Here is a 19,476-nt window from a genome sequence, read left to right as displayed (position 1 = left end):
TGCAACAACAAAGTAGAGGACGTCTAATTTGTTTTTGCAGGGCATGTTGTGATGTGATATGGTCAAGACGTGATAAGATATAAATTGTTGTATGAGATGATCATGTTCTGTTAAAGTTACCGGCAACTGGCAGGAGCCTTATGGTTGTCTCTTTATTGCGTAAGATGCAAGCGCCATATAATTGCTTTACTTTATCACTATGCAATAGCAATAGTTGCAAAAGCAATAGATGGCGAGACGACCATGTGATGACACGTTGATAAAGATAAAGATGATGGAGATCATGGTGTCAAGCCAGTGACGATGGTGATCATGATGGTGCTTTGGAGATGGAGATCAAAGGCACAAGATGATGATGGCCATATCATATAACTTATATTTGATTGCATGTGATGTTTATCCTTTATGCATCTTATTTTGCTTAGTTCGGCGGTAGCATTATAAGATGATCTCTAACTAAATTTCAAGGTATGAGTGTTTTCCTTGAGTATGCACCGTTGTGACAGTTCTTCGTGCTGAGACACCACGTGATGATCGGGTGTGATAAGCTCTACGTTCACATACAACGGGTGCAAGCCAGTTTTGCACATGCAGAGTACTTGGGTTAAACTTGACGAGCCTAGCATATGCAGATATGGTCTCGGAACACTGAGACCGAAAGGTCGAGCGTGAATCATAAGGTAGATATGATCAACATAGCGATGTTCACCATTGAAAACTACTCCATCTCACATGATGATCAGACTTCATTTAGTTGATATGGATCACATGATCACTTAGATGATTAGAGGGATGTCTATCTAAGTGGGAGTTCTTAAGTAATATGATTAACTGAACTTAAATTTATCATGAACTTAGTCCTGATAGTATTTGCATATCTATGTTGTAGATCAATTGCTCGCGTATAGCATCCCGTTTTATTTATGATATGTTCCTAAAGAAAACTATGTTGAAAGATGATAGTGGCAATGATGCGGATTGGATCCTTGATCTAAGGATTATCCTCATTGCTGCACAAAAGAATTGTGTCCTTGATGCACCGCTAGGTGACATAACTATTGCAGGAGCAAATGCAGACGTTATGAACATTTGACAAAGCTCTGTATGATGACTACTTAATAGTTTAGTGCATCATGCTTTATGTCTTAGAACCGGGACTTCAAAAATGTTTTTGAATGCCACAGAGCATATAAGATGTTCTAAGAGTTGAAATTGGTATTTCATACTCATGCCCGTGTCGAGAGGTAGGAAACCTCTGACGGTACTTTGCCTACAAGATGGATGAGAATAGCTCAACCAAGGAGCATGTGATCAGATTGTCTCGGTACTACAATTGCTTGAATCAAGTGGGAGTTAATCTTCCATATAAGATAGTAATTGACAAAGTTCTCTAGTCACTATCACCAAGTTATTAGAACTTAGTGATGAACTATAATATGCAAGGGATGACGAAAGTAATTCCCAAGCTCTTCACGATGCTGAAATCGGCGAAGGTAGAAATCAAGAAATAGCATCAAGTGTTGATGGTTAACAAGACCACTAGTTTCAAGAAAAGGGCAAAGGGAAAGAAAGAGGAACTTCAAAGAAGAATAGCAAGCAAGTTGCTGCTCCCATGAAGAAGTCGAAAGCTAGACCCAAGCTTGGAACTGAGTGCTTCTACTGCAAAGGAAATGGTCACTGGAAGTGGAACTGCCCTAGATACTTGGCGGATAAGAAGGATGGAAAATGAACAAAAGTATATTTCATATACATGTTACTGATGTGTACTTTACTAGTGTTTATAGCAACCCCTCAGTATTTGATACTGGTTCAGTTGCTAAGAGTAGTAACTCAAAACAGGAGTTGCAAAATAAACAAAGACTAGTTAAGGGCGAGGTGATGATGTGAGTTGGAAGTGATTCCAAGGTTGATAATATCACCATCACACACTGCCTTTACCTTCGGGATTAGTGTTGAACCTAAAATAAATGTTATTTGGTGTTTGCGTTGAGCATAATATGATTGGATCATGTTTATTGCAATATGTTTATTCATTTAAGTCAAAGAATAATTGTTATTCTGTTTACATGAATAAAACCTTCTGAGGTCATACACCCAAGGTGCATGGTTTACTGAATCTCGATCGTAGTGATACACATATTCATAATATTGAAGCCAAAAGATGCAAAGTTAATAATGATAATGCAACTTATATGTGGCACTGCCGTTTAAGTCATATTGGTGTAAAGCGCATGAAGAAATTCAATGCTGATGGGCTTTTGGAATCACTTGATTATGAATCATTTGATGCTTGCGAACCATGCCTCGTAGGCAAGATGACTAAAACTCCATTCTCCGGAACAATGGAGCAAGCAACTGACTTATTGGAAATAATACATACTGATGTATGCAATCCGATGAGTGTTGAGGCTCGCGGTGGGTATCGTTATTTTCTGACCTTCACAGATAATTTGAGCAGATATGGGTATATCTACTTGATGAAACATAAGTCTGAAATATTTGAAAAGTTCAAAGAATTTTAGAGTGAAGTGGAAAATCATCGTAACAAGAAAATAAAGTTTCTGCGATCTGATCGTGGAGGAGAATATTTGAGTTACGAGTTTGGTCTTCATTTCAAACAATGCGGAATAGTTTCGCAACTCACGCCACCTGGAACACCACATCATAATGGTGTGTCCGAACATCATAACCGTACTTTATTAGATATGGTGTGATCTATGATGTCTCTTACCGATTTATCACTACCGTTTTGGGTTTATGCATTAAAGACAGGTGCATTCACGTTAAATAGGAGGTGGGTCTGCTCCAGGCTGCGTATGCAACACGCATGATTGCAAAGGGCAATGGGACCAAGACCCCTGAGTGCTTAGGATGTAGACCGTCGTGCTGACCTCTCTGTTGAGCCTAGGTAGGACTATGGTGTGTCGATCAGCCGAGGCCGGACATGACCTAAAGTGTGTCCGACCAGAGTTAATCGAGCGTGTTGGGTAAGTTGGTGCACCCCTGCAGGGAAGTATATCTATTCGAATCGCCATGTCCACAGTAACAAACACTCGGAGTTGTGTCCCGATCTACTACAACTAGAACTGTATACTTGAGACAGTAAATGGATATGATGGCTCTAGGATCTCTTTCTCGCAGGGAGTTGATGAAGGATCTCTAGGAGTTGCCACCACTTATGTTATGCTAATATGCACTGTTCTAATGTTTCAAGACACTACAAGATGCTAGTCTTCGATAGGCTAGGCTTTCCCTTTTATTCTAGCATTTCTGTAGTATAGTCCAAAAACATAGCCCCATTCATTGATACCGATGCATACTTAGTATAGATCTGATGTAAGTCTTGTGAGTACTTTGGATGGGTACTCACGGTTGCTTTACTACCTCTTTCTACTCTACCTGATTGCTGCGATTGGATGACAAAGTCCAGGAGCCAGCTGATCCCGCTGACGACTGATACTACATCAATGGAGCCAACTACTACGTGGAGACTGCCGACGACCAGGAGTAGTTGCGAGGATCCTAGGCAAGAGGCGTGCGCCTTTTCGATCTATATGTCGTTGTTTTGCTCAGTCTTCTTACGACAATTTTTTTTATCTTATGTCTGTACTCAGATATTGTTGCTTCCCTGACTTATGTATTCAAGCCTTCGTGGCCCTGGCTTGTAATAAAAAGCTATAAGACTTTAATTTGTGTCTAGAGTTGTGTTCTGATATCTTCCTATGAGTCTCCGATCTTGATTGTGCACATTTGCATGTATGATTAGTGTATGATTAAGTCAGGGGCGTCACACACCGCAAGCCACGCTGCCGACCATGGACGAAGACCCACCCATGCCCACGGCCACCGCCTCCAACATGCTCGACTAAATGTCGCAAAGGTAAAAAAATCTTTTTCTTTTTATTTGTTTTTTCTCATGTCCGGTACGTAAAGACTGAGATTGCATGTACGTGCATTCATGCGCATGACAAATAACGCAAACAAGGATTCTTTCTCTCAAGAATATGATACTCAATTTTATGTTGATAATCTCGACATGGGGGACGAGGGCTCTGCTGCCAAGGGAAGAACTGCAAATTATACCAAGACCAAAGATGTGTTGATTTGCATTGCGTGGAAGCGAAACTCTCTTAATGCATCCGTTGGGAGTGAGCCAGCCGCGACCATCTATCGGTACCACATCAAAGAATTCTTTGCTGAGCGCAACACTAGTGGGCACTTTCAATCGAGGGATTCTATTCGTCAACGTTGGGGATCCATCAATGGCGAATGCCAAAAGTGGGCGGGTTGCTTGGCCAATGTTCATCGCATAAACCCTAGTGGTTGCGGTGATAGTGACATGGTAATTGCATGTTCCTTTTGTGTGTTTTGTTTCTTGGTAGTATGCATATGTTCCTAGACTGAGGGTGTTACGTTTGTTGTTTTGTTGTACAAAATGATTGCGCATGGTTTGATCCAAGAAAGAAACAAGAACGGAGGGAGGAAGAAAAAGAAAGGAAAAGCTTTCACTTTCCATCATTGTTACAAAGAGATCAAGGATGAGGAGATGTGGATGAATCGAGAAGTTTTTTATGCTCGGAAGAAGAAAAGTTTGGTTGTTGATCATCAGGATGATGACGATGGTGCTGGTGAGGACAGAAGAAGGAGCCTCACTCCTCATTCGATGACCAAATCATATAGGCTAGATGGAAGTAAAAAAATGAAGGGTTCGAAGGCCAAAGACAATGATCTTAAAGAAGGATTTGATGTCATTGTCATTATGAGGAAAGAGTATGCGAAAGAAAAAACATGTTGAAATTAAAAGAAATGGAGGAGAGGGGTGTCGGGGGGATGGCCCCCCGGGTAGGCAACGGAACCCGGATCCCCTTAAAAACATCAGGGTTGGCAAAGCCCCTTAGTTCGGCTCACCCCTGGCCGGCTCCCCAGCGTGAGCTGGTCGGGTGCCGTGACCCGGCTGGCCGGATAGCGCATGCCGGCCATCCCAAGAAGTCAATATGCAATGGCAAGAAGGCATGGCCACAATGTGCCTCCCTTTACGCCGGCCCCGGTAGGCGCGGCAGCGGCGCACCCCATCCCCCGCCCGGGGCGGGCGGTGTCTCCGCGACGCAGCCCTGTAGCTGGGCGCTACGTGCCGCCCCCTGACGCCCGATGAGGCGTGCCACCAGGGCCCCCTGGCGGCTCCGGTATGGCCCGCACCCAACGGACCCGGGGAGACCCACTCTCGGCGGACCCGACAGGCCCGGCGGGCCCCATGGCCGGTTACCAGACGCTGACACCAGGGGCCCGCACCTATGTAATGTTGCCATTGTAACCCCCGGGGGCCGACCTATAGGACCCCCGGTCCCCCTCCATGCAAAACCCCTGAGCTCTCTAAGAACACTCACTCACACACACACACACACGTCAGGAGGCAGGGCATGCACTGGCATGTCTTCCTCTTCCCATCAAACAGCTCCAGGAGCAAGTCTGCAACTACTTCATATAGAACACATTCAGCAGGAGTAGGGTTGTTATCTCTCCAGAGAGCCCCGAACTTGGGTACATCTCGTGTCACACACTTGCGCATGCCAACCTCGCCTATGGAACCCTGTCGGTGTCAAAACTGGTGGATCTTGGGTAGGGGGTCCCGAACTGTGCGTCTAGGCCGGATGCTAACAGGAGACAAGGGACACAATGTTTTTACCCAGGTTCGGGCCCTCTCGATGGAGGTAAAACCCTACTCCTGCTTGATTAATATTGATGATATGGGTAGTACAAGAGTAGATCTACCACGAGATCAGAGAGGCTAAACCCTAGAAGCTAGCCTATGGTATGATTGTTGTTCATCCTATGGACTAAAACCCTCCGGTTTACATAGACACCGGAGAGGGCTAGGGTTACACAGAGTCGGTTACAATGGGAGGAGATCTACATATCCGTATTGCCAAGCTTGCCTTCCACGCCAAGGAAAGTCCCATCCGGACACGGGACGAAGTCTTCAATCTTGTATCTTCATAGTCCGAGAGTCCGGCCAAAGGTTATAGTCCGGCTATCCGGACACCCCCTAATCTAGGACTCCCTTAGTAGCCCCTGAACCAGGCTTCAATGACGTCGAGTCCGGCGCGCAGATTGTCTTCGGCATTGCAAGGCGGGTTCCTCCTCCGAATACTTCATAGAAGATTTTGAACACAAGGATAGTGTCCGGCTCTGCAAAATAAGTTCCACATACTTCGTAGAGAGAATAATATTTACACAAATCTAATCTGCTGACGTATTCCGTAGCGTGTCATCACGCCACAGCCAAGCCTTTATTTGAACCGTTTTTACTGTCCCACCTCAGCGCGTTTTGCGAGGCGGTTTCCTTGGCACGTCTTGTCGAAGCAGAGATCGTGTCCCCTTATCCCGGGATTCTCATCAATACGGGCGTGGGTAACCCAACCGTGCCATTGATTACGGCGCTTGGGAGATAAGCCAGTTTTACCAGGCTGGTGGGGACGCATAGTTTCGTCCGCCCATATAAGGGGATAAGGATCCGCCTTTCCATCCACGCCTTCTTCCTCCTTTGCTCATCCATTTTCGCGCACTCAAGCTCCAGCGCCCAAGTCCGCATTCCCCACCTCAACCTTCTCCAGCCATGTCCGGAGCGGGAGGCAAGTGGATGGTCTCCTCTGTTACGGAGGGACACATCAAGAAGCTGAGGAAAGCCGGATACTTGTCTGACGACATCGCGCACCGGCTCCCAGACGAGGGGCAGCTCATCCTCACCCCCAGGCCCCATGAGAGGGTGGTGTTCCTCACCCATTTCCTCCGCGGACTAGGCTTCCCTCTCCACCCATTTGTCCGGGGACTCATGTTCTACTACGGCCTGGACTTCCACGATCTGGCCCCAAACTTCATCCTCGACATCTCGGCGTTCATCGTCGTGTGCGAGGCCTTCCTCTGCATCCAGCCCCACTTCGGCCTATGGCTGAAGACCTTCAATGTCAAGCCGAAGGTAGTGGGCGGCCGCCAGGCGGAGTGCGGAGGCGCCATGGTGGGCAAGATGCCCAACGTCCTATGGCTCGAGGGCTCCTTCGTGGAGACCATAAAGGGGTGGCAATCGGGGTGGTTCTACATCACCGAGCCGCGTGACCCTGAATGGGTCGCAGCCCCCGAGTTCCGATCCGGAATCCCTACGCGGCTCACCTCCTGGAAAGAGAAGGGCCTGCCGTGGGGTAAAAAAGGAGAGCTGACCGGACTCCAAACATGCGTCCAAAACCTGGTGAGCAAGAAGCTCAAACTTGTTAACGTAGTCCAGGTCATGCTCATCCGCCGGATCCTCCCGTGCCAACAACGGGATTTCAGCTTGTGGGAGTTCAACCCGGCCCAGCACCGAACTCTGAGCAGGCTCTTCGACACAACGTACGAAGATGCCTGGAAGGTGCTATTCAAGGGCGCCGAGGCTCCCGCATCCGCTACCGAGGATCGCGGATTCAGCGCGCAGCGTCAAGCCAACGCGGTAAGCTGTTTTTACCTCTTACAGGATATTTGTCTTTCATAGTTTGACTCTATGCGGGATCTAAGCCCCCATGCCTTTGACAGGACTGGCAGAGGACGGCCGAACAGATCAACTGTCCGGCTCCTTTGCCCGAAGACCCAGCGGACGCCCGCTTGGCGGAGCTGCTGGTTCCGGCACCTTACGTGGTGCCGGAGAAGAAGGCCAAGAAGAAGGCCACGGGAACCCGGAAGAGTTCCCGGCGCCCGGTGGAGTCGGACTCATCGTCCGATGACTCCGAGGCGCACTCCTCCCACGAAGACGAGGAGGAGGAAAGAGAGGTTTCTTCCCCAGCAGGGGGAGAAAAGAAAAGGAAGGCCGCCCCAACTGGGGAGGCCGGAGGGTCCAAGAAAGGGAGGACCCTCCCTACGGACTACTCCACCAACGCCGACGACGGCGAAGAGGAGTGGCCGCTCAGGGCCAAGCCCCTGGCAAAATCGTAAGTATTCGGATACCTGAGTGACTCATGGCGTTCCTTTATTGCACAGCTTCTCCTGACGCCGAATATAATTATGCAGTCCGCCCAAAGCCCGGCTCGACGTGTCGCCGAGCGGCTCCCTGGATTCGTCGAATGTGAATAGTTTTTCACTTCCGACCGCTACCTCCCCCCGCCCTACGGACGACGCCGAGGTGTTGTCCCAAAAGGTTCCAAGCCAGGAGGAGGTGGTCCTGGAGGCGCCGCAAGGCGACCTCCCGGACTCCAGGCGCAAAGGGGAAAAAACCCCAAGGGCTCCAAGTCCGGCCCTGGGCCGGACACCGCACCGGAACCTTCAATGGTTCCGGAGTCCGGCAGGCGGCCCCCTAGTAAGAAGGGCAAGCCTACGACGCTGGTGACCTCCGTCCAACCGGAGGCACCGGATAATTTGCTGGAGGTGCTTAACGGCGCCTCCATCGACGAGGAGCACCACACTATTATGAGTGCGGTGATCCAGAAGGTTCAGTCCGCCAAAAGCGGGCTGACTGAAGCCTGTGCCAGCCTGCTAACAGGCTTTGAGGTATGTGAAAAATATGTGAAAATATTACCGCATAGACAGTAGCCCCTGATGCTCTGTTTGGCGTTCGGAAAGAAAAGCCGAATAGAGGATCTAACAACATTCGCAGGAGTCTAACATAATTAAGTCAATATGCGTATGCAGGCTTCGCTGCTGGCCTCTGCCGCACTGACTGCGGAGGTGGATGCGCTGAAGCAGAGCCTCGAGCGGTCCGAGCAAGAGCTCGGCCTTGCTAAAAAGGAGCTCGAGGAAAAAGAAGGTAAGTAATACCTTGTGGAGTATATTTAAAAAGATGCAGTTGCAAAAAATGACAGGATCGCTATTGGTGTCCTAGGGGCCACGACTGAGGTGGCGACCCTTAAGCAAGCGCTTTCCGAGGCCGAAAAGAAGGCGGCCACGGAGCGCACCGAGCGGGAGAAACATGAGGCGCGGGTTGGCGAGGTGCAGCAAGAGCTCCAGGCTCTCATGAAAAAACATGAGAGTTTGGAGCTTGACTCAAAGACGCGAGAGTCCGAGCTCGCGGCGGCCCTTGAAAGCGCCAAGTCTGCCAAGGCCGAAGCCCAGAAAGCCCTCCAGGAAGTTGAGGCGATGAAGAAGATAGCGGCGGGTAAGGCATTCTTTATGCAAAGCAAGCACGTGAAAGTGAATTACTTGTTACTTACCCGAATCCGGAGCTCTCCAGGAGCATTCGCAGATTTGCCCCGTAGCGTGTCAGATGCCGCCGCCTTCTACCGGGCCGAGGAGGGCAGCTCGACGGAGAAGGTGTTCTGGTCTCAGTATGCTGAGGCCGGACACTCGGTGCCCTTGAGCGACCAGCTGAAGCAACTGGTCGAGCTCCATAAGGTGGCCGAACAGGCCATGAAGGGCCTTATAGTTCGGCTGTGGCCTGGAGAGGCCCTGCCTGGGAGCTACTTCGGGCTGGTGAGGCGGCTGGTGGATGCCTGTCCGTGGCTTGAAGTCGTCAAGCGCTCCGTCTGCATCGAAGGTGCCCGTAGGGCGCTTGCCCATGCTAAAGTGCACTGGCGCAAGATGGATGCGAAGAAGCTTGTGAAGGACGGGACACCGCATGGCAAGGAGCATCGCCACCCCGAGATGTATTATGAGGGCGTCCTGAAGGGCGCCCGCCTTGTGGCGGACGAATGTTCCAAAGATGTAATATTTGAGTGAACTTGTTCGTTTTATCCTGTGCGCTGAAAACTTGTTCATATGCGCTATGCAACGCTTGTTTTAATTTAAAATATTACCTTCTATGCGGCCATTTATCGAGTCTGAGAGATGGCGAGTCGTCGGCTTCTGCCCCCATGCCAGGAGTGCTGGGGTGTTCGGGATAAACCTGAGCACTCTTTTTCCCATTCTTGGGTCCTTCGAGGGAGGTGCTCAGCACAACGAACAAGGCAATCGGACTATAATGCGTTATCACTCTCACTTAGCCAGAGAATTCTATAATTTCAAATTTCGACGAAGCCCCTAGTGTTCGGAAGACCAAATTTGGGGCGCTATGCACGCCTAGTCCATACAAAGCCGACTCCTCGCTCTAAACGGCATAAGTTTTAGGGACTCGAAACCTCCCGAACAGCGACCAGCTCTCGCCCTATCATGATAGTCAGTTTTAGCTTTGTCTACTGAGGTGCTTAGCCCAGCTCAATCGGGGCACAATCGCAGTAGTTCTCCCAGCGCTACCTTAGCCGATATAACGGAATGTAAGGTACCAAAACATGGGAGCCGGGCAAACCCAACTATTGACCAAAGACATGATTCGGAGCTGATGCATATAATGCTATAAGTTCGGAGAACTGCACTTTGTGAAAGTGTTCGGACTTCTCATGCCGTATTGTGGGGTGCTTGAGCCCCTGGCGTATGGACCGTACCAAAGTGTACGGGTACTAAATGTCATAACTGAACATATGTATTGAAAAAGAAATGAATAGAGAATGCAATAATAAGATGAAGCTAAGCATTGTATATTGTAAAAGGCTGCTGCGAAAGCAGAACGATACAAATAGTGCGATAAGCAAGAGATGGGACTATTTGACATGTCCCCCTCCAAGGGCGAGCTGCGAGACGGTATGTAAGACAGGTATTTTGCTCGTTATAGAGACCACCTGGGAATTCGACGTAGCTTTCTGCCTCCTTGGTTGTTGCATCGTGTGTTCGGCGGTTGTACTGCCGGACAGGCCTTCCGAAGAGTGGAGTCCTGAAAGTAGGAAATAATGACAAAATCGGGAGCCCCTAGTGCGGTTGAGCTGCATTTTTTGGCGTGCCGTAGTCGTGCCCCTCCCCCTGTGCCCATGGTATTTTCAGAGCGTAGTTATGTACGCGTAGTACTGATTTCGCAGCTTCGCGAGGGCTGGGGTTGGGGCCGTATTGCTACGCTTGCTCGGAACATGCCAGGCGGTCTTGTTGTAGGTTACTCCGGGCGCGCTTGACGGTGTCCGGACGTTTAATAGCCGGACTGGAGAATTGCCTTGAGAGGTTGCTTTCTACTTCCGCTGTGAGGGCCGCCGTGTGCTCCTCCGTTCCGAGAGAGCGTTCGATGTTTCCATTGACCGTAATGACTCCTCGAGGGCCTGGCATCTTGAGCTTGAGATATGCGTAGTGCGGCACCGCATTGAACTTTGCAAATGATGTTCGTCCGACGAGTGCGTGATAGCCACTGCGGAACGGGACTATGTCAAAGATTAACTCCTCGCTTCAGAAATTATCCGGGGATCCGAAGACCACTTCAAGTGTAACTGAGCCTGTACATTTGGCCTCTACACCTGGTATGACGCCTTTAAAGGTCGTTTTTGTGGGTTTAATCCTTGAGGGATCTATGCCCATTTTCCACACTGTATCCTGATAAAGCAGGTTCAGGCTGCTGCCGTCGTCCATAAGGACTCTAGTGAGGTGAAATCCATCAATGATTGGTTCTAGAACCAATGCGGCGAATCCGCCATGGCGGATGCTAGTGGGGTGGTCCCTTCGATCAAAAGTGATTGGCAGGAGGACCATGGGTTGAACTTTGGGGCGACTGGCTCCAACGCGTATACGTCCCTGAGTGCACGCTTCCGCTCCCTTTTGGGGATGTGGGTTGCGTATATCATGTTCACCGTCCGCACTTGTGGGGGGAAGCCCTTCTGTACACTATTGTTCGGCGGCCAGGGCTCTTCATCCTCGTCGCTGTGCAGCCCCTTGTCTCTATTTTCAGCATTTAACTTGTCGGCCTGCTTGAACACCCAACAATCCCTGTTGGTGTGATTGGCTAGTTTTTCGGGGGTGCCATGTATCTGGCACAAGCGATCGAGTATACGGTCCAAACTGGACGGGCCCGGAGAGTTCCTCTTAAATGGCTTTTTCCGCTGACCGGGCTTAGAGCCTCTGAATCCGGCATTAACTGCCGTATCTTCAGCGTTGTCGCTATTAATGCGGTGCTTGTGCTTGTTGCGACGCGACCTGCCATTGCTGTCCTTGGTATCCGAATTACCAGGGCTCTTGGTCATGTTATTGCTACGAGCCAGCTAGCTGTCTTCTCCCGCGCAAAAGCGGGTCATGAGTGTCGTGAGGGCTGCCATAGATTTCGGCTTTTCTTGTCCAAGGTGCCGGGCAAGCCACTCGTCACGGATGTTATGCTTGAAGGCTGTTAGGGCCTCTGCGTTCGGACAGTCGACGATTTGATTTTTCTTGGTTAGGAACCGTGTCCAGAATTGTCTGGCAAATTCTTCTGGCTGCTGAATTATGTGGCTCAGGTCATCGGCGTCTGGTGATCACACATAAGTGCCCTGGAAATTGTCGAGGAATGCGGCTTCTAGGTCCTTCCAATAGCCAATTGATTCTGCTGGAAGGCTGTTAAGCCAATGCCGAGCTGGTCCTTTAAGCTTGAGTGGGAGGTATTTGATGGCGTGTAGATCATTGCCACGGGCCATGTGGATATGAAGGAGATAGTCCTCGATCCATACCGCAGGATCTGTTGTGCCATCGTATGATTCAATGTTTATGGGTTTGAAACCCTCTGGGATTTGATGATCCATTACTTCATCTGTGAATCATAGTGGGTGTGCGGCGCCTCTGTACTTGGCTATATCACGACGTAGCTCAAATGAGCTTTGTCTGCTGTGTTCGGCCCAGCCGGATTTACTGTATCCGGCGTGACGGTTATCGTCTCGTGTCGTGGGGCACCCGCGCGATCCGTAGATCGATCTTGTTTGCCTTGCCCTGTCTTCCAACATATCTCGCAGGTCTAGCGCATTTCCCCGTGCCTTGGTATTTTTTGAGCGACGCTGGTGTGCGGCGTGAGTGGAGGGCCGGGAGGACTCTCTGTTGCAGCCGCGAGGTGGCCGGTCAGCCGCATCATGCGCTGGTGATGTAGGTTTAAGTGCTTCCTCCTCTAAACGGGGTAGCAACCTGCGCTTTGGGTAGCTCTTGGAGGGGCGTTCGAGTTCGTATTCCTCGGCCGCAAGGACTTCCGTCCATCTGTCGGCTAGCAAGTCTTGATCAGCTCTAAGTTGTTGCGGTTTTTTCTTAAGGCTACTCGTCGTGGCCATAAGCCTGCGCTTAAAGTGCCCTTGTTCGACGGGATCCTCAGGCATGACAAATTCGTCGTCGCCGAGGCTTGCCTCGTCTTCGGAGGGAGGCATGTAATTATCATCCTCTTCTTCTCTGTCTGCCGCTCTCACAGGGGGGCTGGCTTCTCCATCCTCCTACGCTAAATCTTGCTGGAGGGAATTGTCTTCGGCACTATCCGGGGTGTTATTATCTCCCGTGCCGACATCATCGTTTTTGCTTTGGCGGGACTTAGAGCGGCGCCGCTGACACCGGTGCTTGGGTTGCTTCTTGGAGGGGTCATCCCCTGTTGTTCCGTCGCCATTGCCTTCTTTGGGTGTATCCACCATATATATGTCATATGACGAGGTGGCTTTCCAGTGCCCGATAGGCGCTGGTTCATGTTCGTCTCCTACATCGTCGTCCATACCATTGATGTCTTCGGAGTCGAAGTCGAGCATGTCGGTTAAATCATCGACAGTGGCTACGAAGTGGGTGGTGGGTGGGCGTCGAATTTTTTCGTCGTCCGCATCCCAATCCTGTTGGCCATAGTCCGGCCAGGGCTCTCCTGACAAAGAGAGAGATCTTAGTGAATTCAGGATGTCGCCGAAGGGCGAGTGCTGAAAGGTATCCGCGGCGGTGAATTCCATGATCGGCGCCTAATCGGATTCGATTGGCAGGGGCGCGGAAGGTTCGGAGTCCAGAAAAGAGTCCAGCACCTTGGAGTCACGGGCTTCGCAGAGGATGAGGCTGGTGTTCGGCTCGATCGCCGTTGAGACTGCAGCCCCCGAGGCGGTGTCTAGCCACCCGTCCTCGATCAGCGCAGTTGGCTCTGAGCTAAGGGTCAGAGCTGATGCTGGCGCGGCCTCTAGGGTACTGTTCGGCGGCAGAGCTAGGTCATACCCATCGTGACAGTGCGGCGCGCCCGGCTGTGGCTCGAATCCGTCGAAGATCAAGTCTCCGCGGATGTCGGCCGTGTAGTTCAAACTTCCAAATCTGACCTGATGGCCAAGGGCGTAGCTTTCAATCTGCTCTAGATGGCCAAGCGAATTAGCCCGCGGTGCAAAGCCGCCGAACACGAAGATCTGTTCAGGGAGAAAGGTCTCACCCTGGACCGCATCGTTGTTGATGATCGGAGGAGCCATCGGGCCTAAAGGTGACGACACAGAGGAACTCTCAATGAAAGCACCAATGTCGATGTCAAAACCGGCGGATCTCGGGTAGGGGGTCCCGAACTGTGCGTCTAGGCCGGATGGTAACAGGAGGTAGGGGACACGATGTTTTACCCAGGTTCGGGCCCTCTCGATGGAGGTAAAACCCTACGTCCTGCTTGATTAATATTGATGATATGGGTAGTACAAGAGTAGATCTACCACGAGATCAGAGAGGCTAAACCCTAGAAGCTAGCCTATGGTATGATTGTTGTTCGTCCTATGGACTAAAACCCTCCGGTTTATATAGACACCGGAGAGGGCTAGGGTTACACGGAGTCGGTTACAATGGGAGGAGATCTACATATCCGTATTGCCAAGCTTGCCTTCCACGCCAAGGAAAGTCCCATCCGAACACGGGACGAAGTCTTCAATCTTGTATCTTCATAGTCCGAGAGTCCGGCCAAAGGTTATAGTCCGGCTATCCGGACACCCCCTAATCCAGGACTCCCTCAAACCCACTGGTGCCCTTGCGTCTATCCCCACCTTTAGCCATCCCATGGCATCTACCGTGAGATCACCACGACAAGGGGGAAACCGAGCGGCGGAGGGCGGCGACCGAGGAGAAGAGGGCGATGGCCGAGGAGAGGTTGGCGGCAACCAAGGATAGAAAGGTTGAACTAGAGGAGAGAATGGTGGCCGCTGATGATCCCAGGATGGTGGAGAAGGCACTCAAGTTTATGTTCATGGACACAAGTGGCCTCTACCTCAAATCAAAGGCGTATGTTGAGCTTTGTCGCGATGAAATGATAATGAAGAAGCAAATGTTCATGAGAAACATGATGGGAGGAGGAATGAGAGGTGCCATGGGTGGAGTGGGAGGAGGATTGGGAGGTGCCATGGGCGGTGGAATGGGTGGCTACATGAACATGATGGGAGGTGCCATGGGTGGTGCCTTCGGTCATAACATTGGAGGTGCCTTTGGTAGCAACATGGATGGTGGCTTCGGTGGCAACATGGGTGGCATGGGAGGTGGCTTCGGTAGCAACATGTGTGGCATGGGAGGTGGCTTCGGTGGCAACATGAGTGGCATGAGAGGTGCTTCCGGTGGAGGTGGCAACATCGATGCATCAACCATGAAAATGTTGACAAAGAAGCCATTGATGATAATGCCGATGTACATAATGTGACAAGTGACAAAGAAGAGGATGAAAGTTGAGATGATATGTTTGATGTTATCTTTATGTGCATTTTAATTTGCTGGACCAAGAACTTTGTTTGATATGATGCACTTTTTTCTTTGTTAGATTATGTACTATGTTTGCTATGGAAGTTGAGTTCATGATAAATCTGAAAATATTCCTCATTTTTTATATATCTATATGATGATTTTGATCCGAAAGACTGCGGCTGTAGGCTGCCGCGGCCGTCGGCCATTTTACATCTTCAAATATGCACCATCTGTTGGATTAGTAGTTTTACATCTTTAAATATACATCATCTGCTGGAGTTGGATCCTTTTATGATTAAAAAACATGTTTTGGTGATGTAAATTATACATCACTCACTTTTACATCTTTTAAGAGCAATGCTACACGTATGGGGTTATACGGGGTTTTACACGTAAAAGTTTATAGTTGGATTTCAGTTGGCAAAGCGGGTTCCGTATGGGTGTGTAGGTACCCGTATGTCTAGCAATTTCGTATATTTAAATATGCATCATTCATTTTTTTAATATCAGTACAGACACAAGTGCTCATATAGACACGCATACACTCACTCTTATGAACGCACACACGCACACCCTACCACTATGAGCATCTTCGAAAGACTGATCCGGCATACCATCTTGAGATTTACGAAGTCACCGTAGGCGCCTTGTCGTAAATGCGCATCGCCGGAAATCATAAAATAAATTCGGGAATAAATGCGAGCACCAAGATTTGAAACCCTGATGGGCTGGGAATACCACAGTCCCTCTAACCATTCAACTACATGTTGGTTCGCATATACATCATTCATTGAAGATGCTCTAATGCAAGGGAAGGGAGGCACGAGAGAAGAATGGAGAGCCCTTGCAGGAGACGCTAGATTAGATATGTTCCCGTTTGTAGTACTACAGCTAGTCGATCCGATACGCTCTGATACGTTTTTCAGGAAAGACGGAATGGCTATCTCGATGGGCAGAGCACGTCGTTCGTCTTGGAGAAAAGTACTCAAAGTGTTGACTTTCCTCAAGTAGTCAGCTACGTGCTCGACCGAGTGGCACATGTTCGTCCAGCAAGACAGCAAAATTATTCCAGATCTCCCGGTGAGATCTACAAGAGTGAACCATGAACTGAATCTGCCTCCCGGTGAGTTTGGGTCTTTGGGATGCAATGAAGCCCAACAACCACGTCGTCCGGAGGGCAGCTTCCACCAGCGGGCTGCTCCTCATCCTCCTGCTCGTCGCCTTCACGGCGTCCAACTACTCGGCGCTCTACACCGAGCAGTTGCTCGTCGGCGTGCCCGTCATCCTGGCCTCCTCCACTGCCGCGGCGGGATCCCGCGCGAGCGACAGCAATGCCGGAGTGGCGTGCGACGTGGCCAAGGGCGAGTGGGTGCCCGACCCGGCCGCGCCCTACTACACCAACGCGACGTGCCCGCTGATCGACGCTCGGCAGGACTGCATGAAGTACGGCAAGCCCGGTATCGAGTCCATCCTCCGGTGGCGGTGGCAACCCCACGGCTGCGACCTCCCCCGCTTCGACGCCGCGGCCTTCCTCCGCCTCGTCCGCGGCAAGTCCATGGCCTTCGTCGGGGACTCCGTCGCGCGCAACCACATGCAGTCGCTCATGTGCCTGCTCGCCGAGGTACATGCCCACTTCCACTAGATCGATCACCGTTGCGTTGCCATCTTGAGCTCGCTCGATCGCGTGTGTTGATTTCTCGGTTACCGCCCGGCGCGCGCATGTGCATGCAGGTGGAGCACCCGAGGGAGATCGAGCCCAAGGACTGCGTGCACTGCACGCGCAAGTACCACTACCGGGAGCACGACTTCACGGTGTGCGTGTTCTGGACGCCGTTCCTGGTGCGGTGGAACCTGACGCGCGCCGGCGGGCAGCAGTTCATGGACCCGCACAACGTGTACCTGGACGAGCCGGACCCGGAGTGGAGCCGCGACGTCGCTGGCTACGACTACGTCGTCCTCAACGGCGCCAAGTGGTTCACCCGCCCCACCGTGCTCTACGAGGGCGGCCGCCTCCTCGGCTGCGCCAACCTCGACGGCTGCGAGGCCAAGTACAACGCCACCGCCGTGGCCCCGCACTACGCGGTGCGCGCGTCGTTCCGGACCGCGCTCCGGGCGCTCGCCGGGTTCCGCGGCCGGGTGGTCGTCCGGACGGTGGCGCCCCCGCACTACGAGAACGGCAAATGGTACGACGGAGGAAACTGCCTGAGGACGGGGCCCATGCGGAGCAACGAGACCAGTCTACCGGAGACCGAGGCCGCGTTTCACGTCGCGCAGGTGGAGGAGTTCTGGACCGCGTCGGCGGCGGGGAGGTTCGTGCTGATGGACGAGAGCAGTCCTCCGGAGACCGAGGTCGCGTTCCACGCTGCGCAGGTGGAGGAGTTCCGGGCCGCGTCGGCGGCGGGGAGGTTCGTGCTGATGGACGTGAGCGAGATGATGCAGATGAGGGGCGACGGGCACCCCGGGCAGTACGGGCACTGGCCGCACGAGAAGGTCGGCTTCGGCATCGACTGCGTGCACTGGTGCCTGCCCGGCCCCGTCGACGCTTGGAGCGAGGTGCTGCTCCATTTGCTGACATGATTGGCATCCTGCTAATTTTTATTCGTCCTAATTGTAGTTGCACAAACGGAATGGATTTCGATGCAGCGTGTTATGCATGTGCATGTGTTGTGTAGCTTTTTTCCGGTGGTTTTACGGCATGGTCAAAAAATCCGGCCCGACCAGGTCTGGTAAAAACGGCCCGGCCCGTAAAACCTTTACAGGAGGACCCGAAACCACCTGCAATTCTGGTATATATACTGGCTCTGGGACATTTTAGGGTTCTCATCCCTCTTTTCCCCCGCCCGCCCCGGCAGCGTTGCTTTCACTCCAACGACAAAATCAAGTGACTTCTGGCGTAGTTTTTTGGCAAGGTTAGGCACCCAAGGCGAGAGGAGATGTCGTGCGCGGGATCCGGGAGGGGCGGCCGAGAGGGGCTCGGCGGCCGCGAGGCGCGGGGGGACGACGGCCGCGGGAGGCTCGACGGCGACCTGCCCCACAAGCGCCACAACGACACGGAGGCCGGGAGCTTCTCCCTCCACCTGCCTGTGGAGGATTGGTGGAAGGAGCAGGCGCGCATCCGCGGCACCGGCGCACGGGCGTGGAGGAACTTCCAGCGCCTCGACCACATCTTCTTCCCCGCGCTCAAACGTCGCTAGGAGGCGGAGAAGGCGTGGTTCGAGGCCAAGGAGGTCGCCGCCACTGGAGATGAAGCTGTTAGAAGAGTACCAGCTCACACAAGTCCTCTCCAGCACCCTCATGTACCACCACCTCCACGGCAACCGCCGGCAACGACGATGACAGCGATGATGGCGATGAGTAGATCTAGTATGTAGTATGCACCACATTTAACTATGAAGTGTTTAATTTCCGTTCGTATTAGCTATGAACTCCGGTATGGTATGTAGTATGAACTCCGGTACGCTATGTTTGAACTCCCGTGATCTAGTTTAAGCGCGAACTGCAAGTTTGAATATGAGGTATCGATATGAAGGATCTATTATGGTTAAGCTTCCGATGTCTTGCAAAAATCATTTCTGGGATACCGTAAACGAGTTTTGCGGGACGGCCGGTTGCAGGATCTGCTAGAAATGCTCTACCCCGCGGACACTGATGCAGGAGCCGGTCATCCAATTATGTCTGCATACATTTTAAACCGGATTTCAACAAATTTGACGAATTACATGGAAACCGGAGGATTCTCATCTAAACCGAAGCACATTTTTTACATTTTTGACATATTTTACTATACAAAAGTGACTAAACCTAGTCTAAATCTACGGCGGCGGCCGTCCTCCAAGTCCTTGTAGTTCCCCTCCATGCCCATGTCAGGTGGCCGTGTGCATGTCCGACAAATATGAGATCCGTGAAGTGAAGTTGTGGTCGCCTAGGACGAAGTTAGGACATGTGAGACAGACTGACCGAATTGGGACTCAGGCCCCGCCGCCTCCCAAGCACTACTCCTCGTCGGAGTCCATGACATGTCCGTCACTAGTGGATATGAGGTCGACGATGACGTCAATGGGGTAGCCTTGT

At 51.3% G+C, this 19,476-nt stretch overlaps 1 protein-coding gene across 1 annotated transcript; it reads left to right on the top strand.

The window, feature by feature from the left end:
* The first annotated feature begins 16,546 nt into the window (after positions 1–16,546).
* LOC123129673 (protein trichome birefringence-like 19) lies at positions 16,547–17,982 on the top strand. The gene is made up of 2 exons (XM_044549743.1): positions 16,547–17,026; positions 17,137–17,982. Exons 1-2 carry the CDS (start codon positions 16,553–16,555, stop codon positions 17,980–17,982), a joined length of 1,320 nt encoding a protein of 439 aa, XP_044405678.1. The 5' UTR covers positions 16,547–16,552.
* The last annotated feature ends 1,494 nt before the right edge of the window (positions 17,983–19,476 follow it).

The sequence above is a fragment of the Triticum aestivum genome, chromosome 6A (genome assembly GCF_018294505.1).
Source record: "Triticum aestivum cultivar Chinese Spring chromosome 6A, IWGSC CS RefSeq v2.1, whole genome shotgun sequence".
NCBI classification, from domain to species: domain Eukaryota; kingdom Viridiplantae; phylum Streptophyta; class Magnoliopsida; order Poales; family Poaceae; genus Triticum; species Triticum aestivum.
Note: the sequence above shows the minus strand (reverse complement) of the source record. Positions and strands in the feature narration are given on the sequence as shown.

Excerpts from the sequence above, each read along its gene's own strand:
- LOC123129673 (XM_044549743.1), top strand. The coding sequence starts at position 16,553 with ATGAAGCCCAACAACCACGTCGTCCGGAGGGCAGCTTCCACCAGCGGG. Across the intron at positions 17,027-17,136 it reads TCATGTGCCTGCTCGCCGAG|GTGGAGCACCCGAGGGAGAT; the intron begins GTACATGCCCAC and ends ATGTGCATGCAG.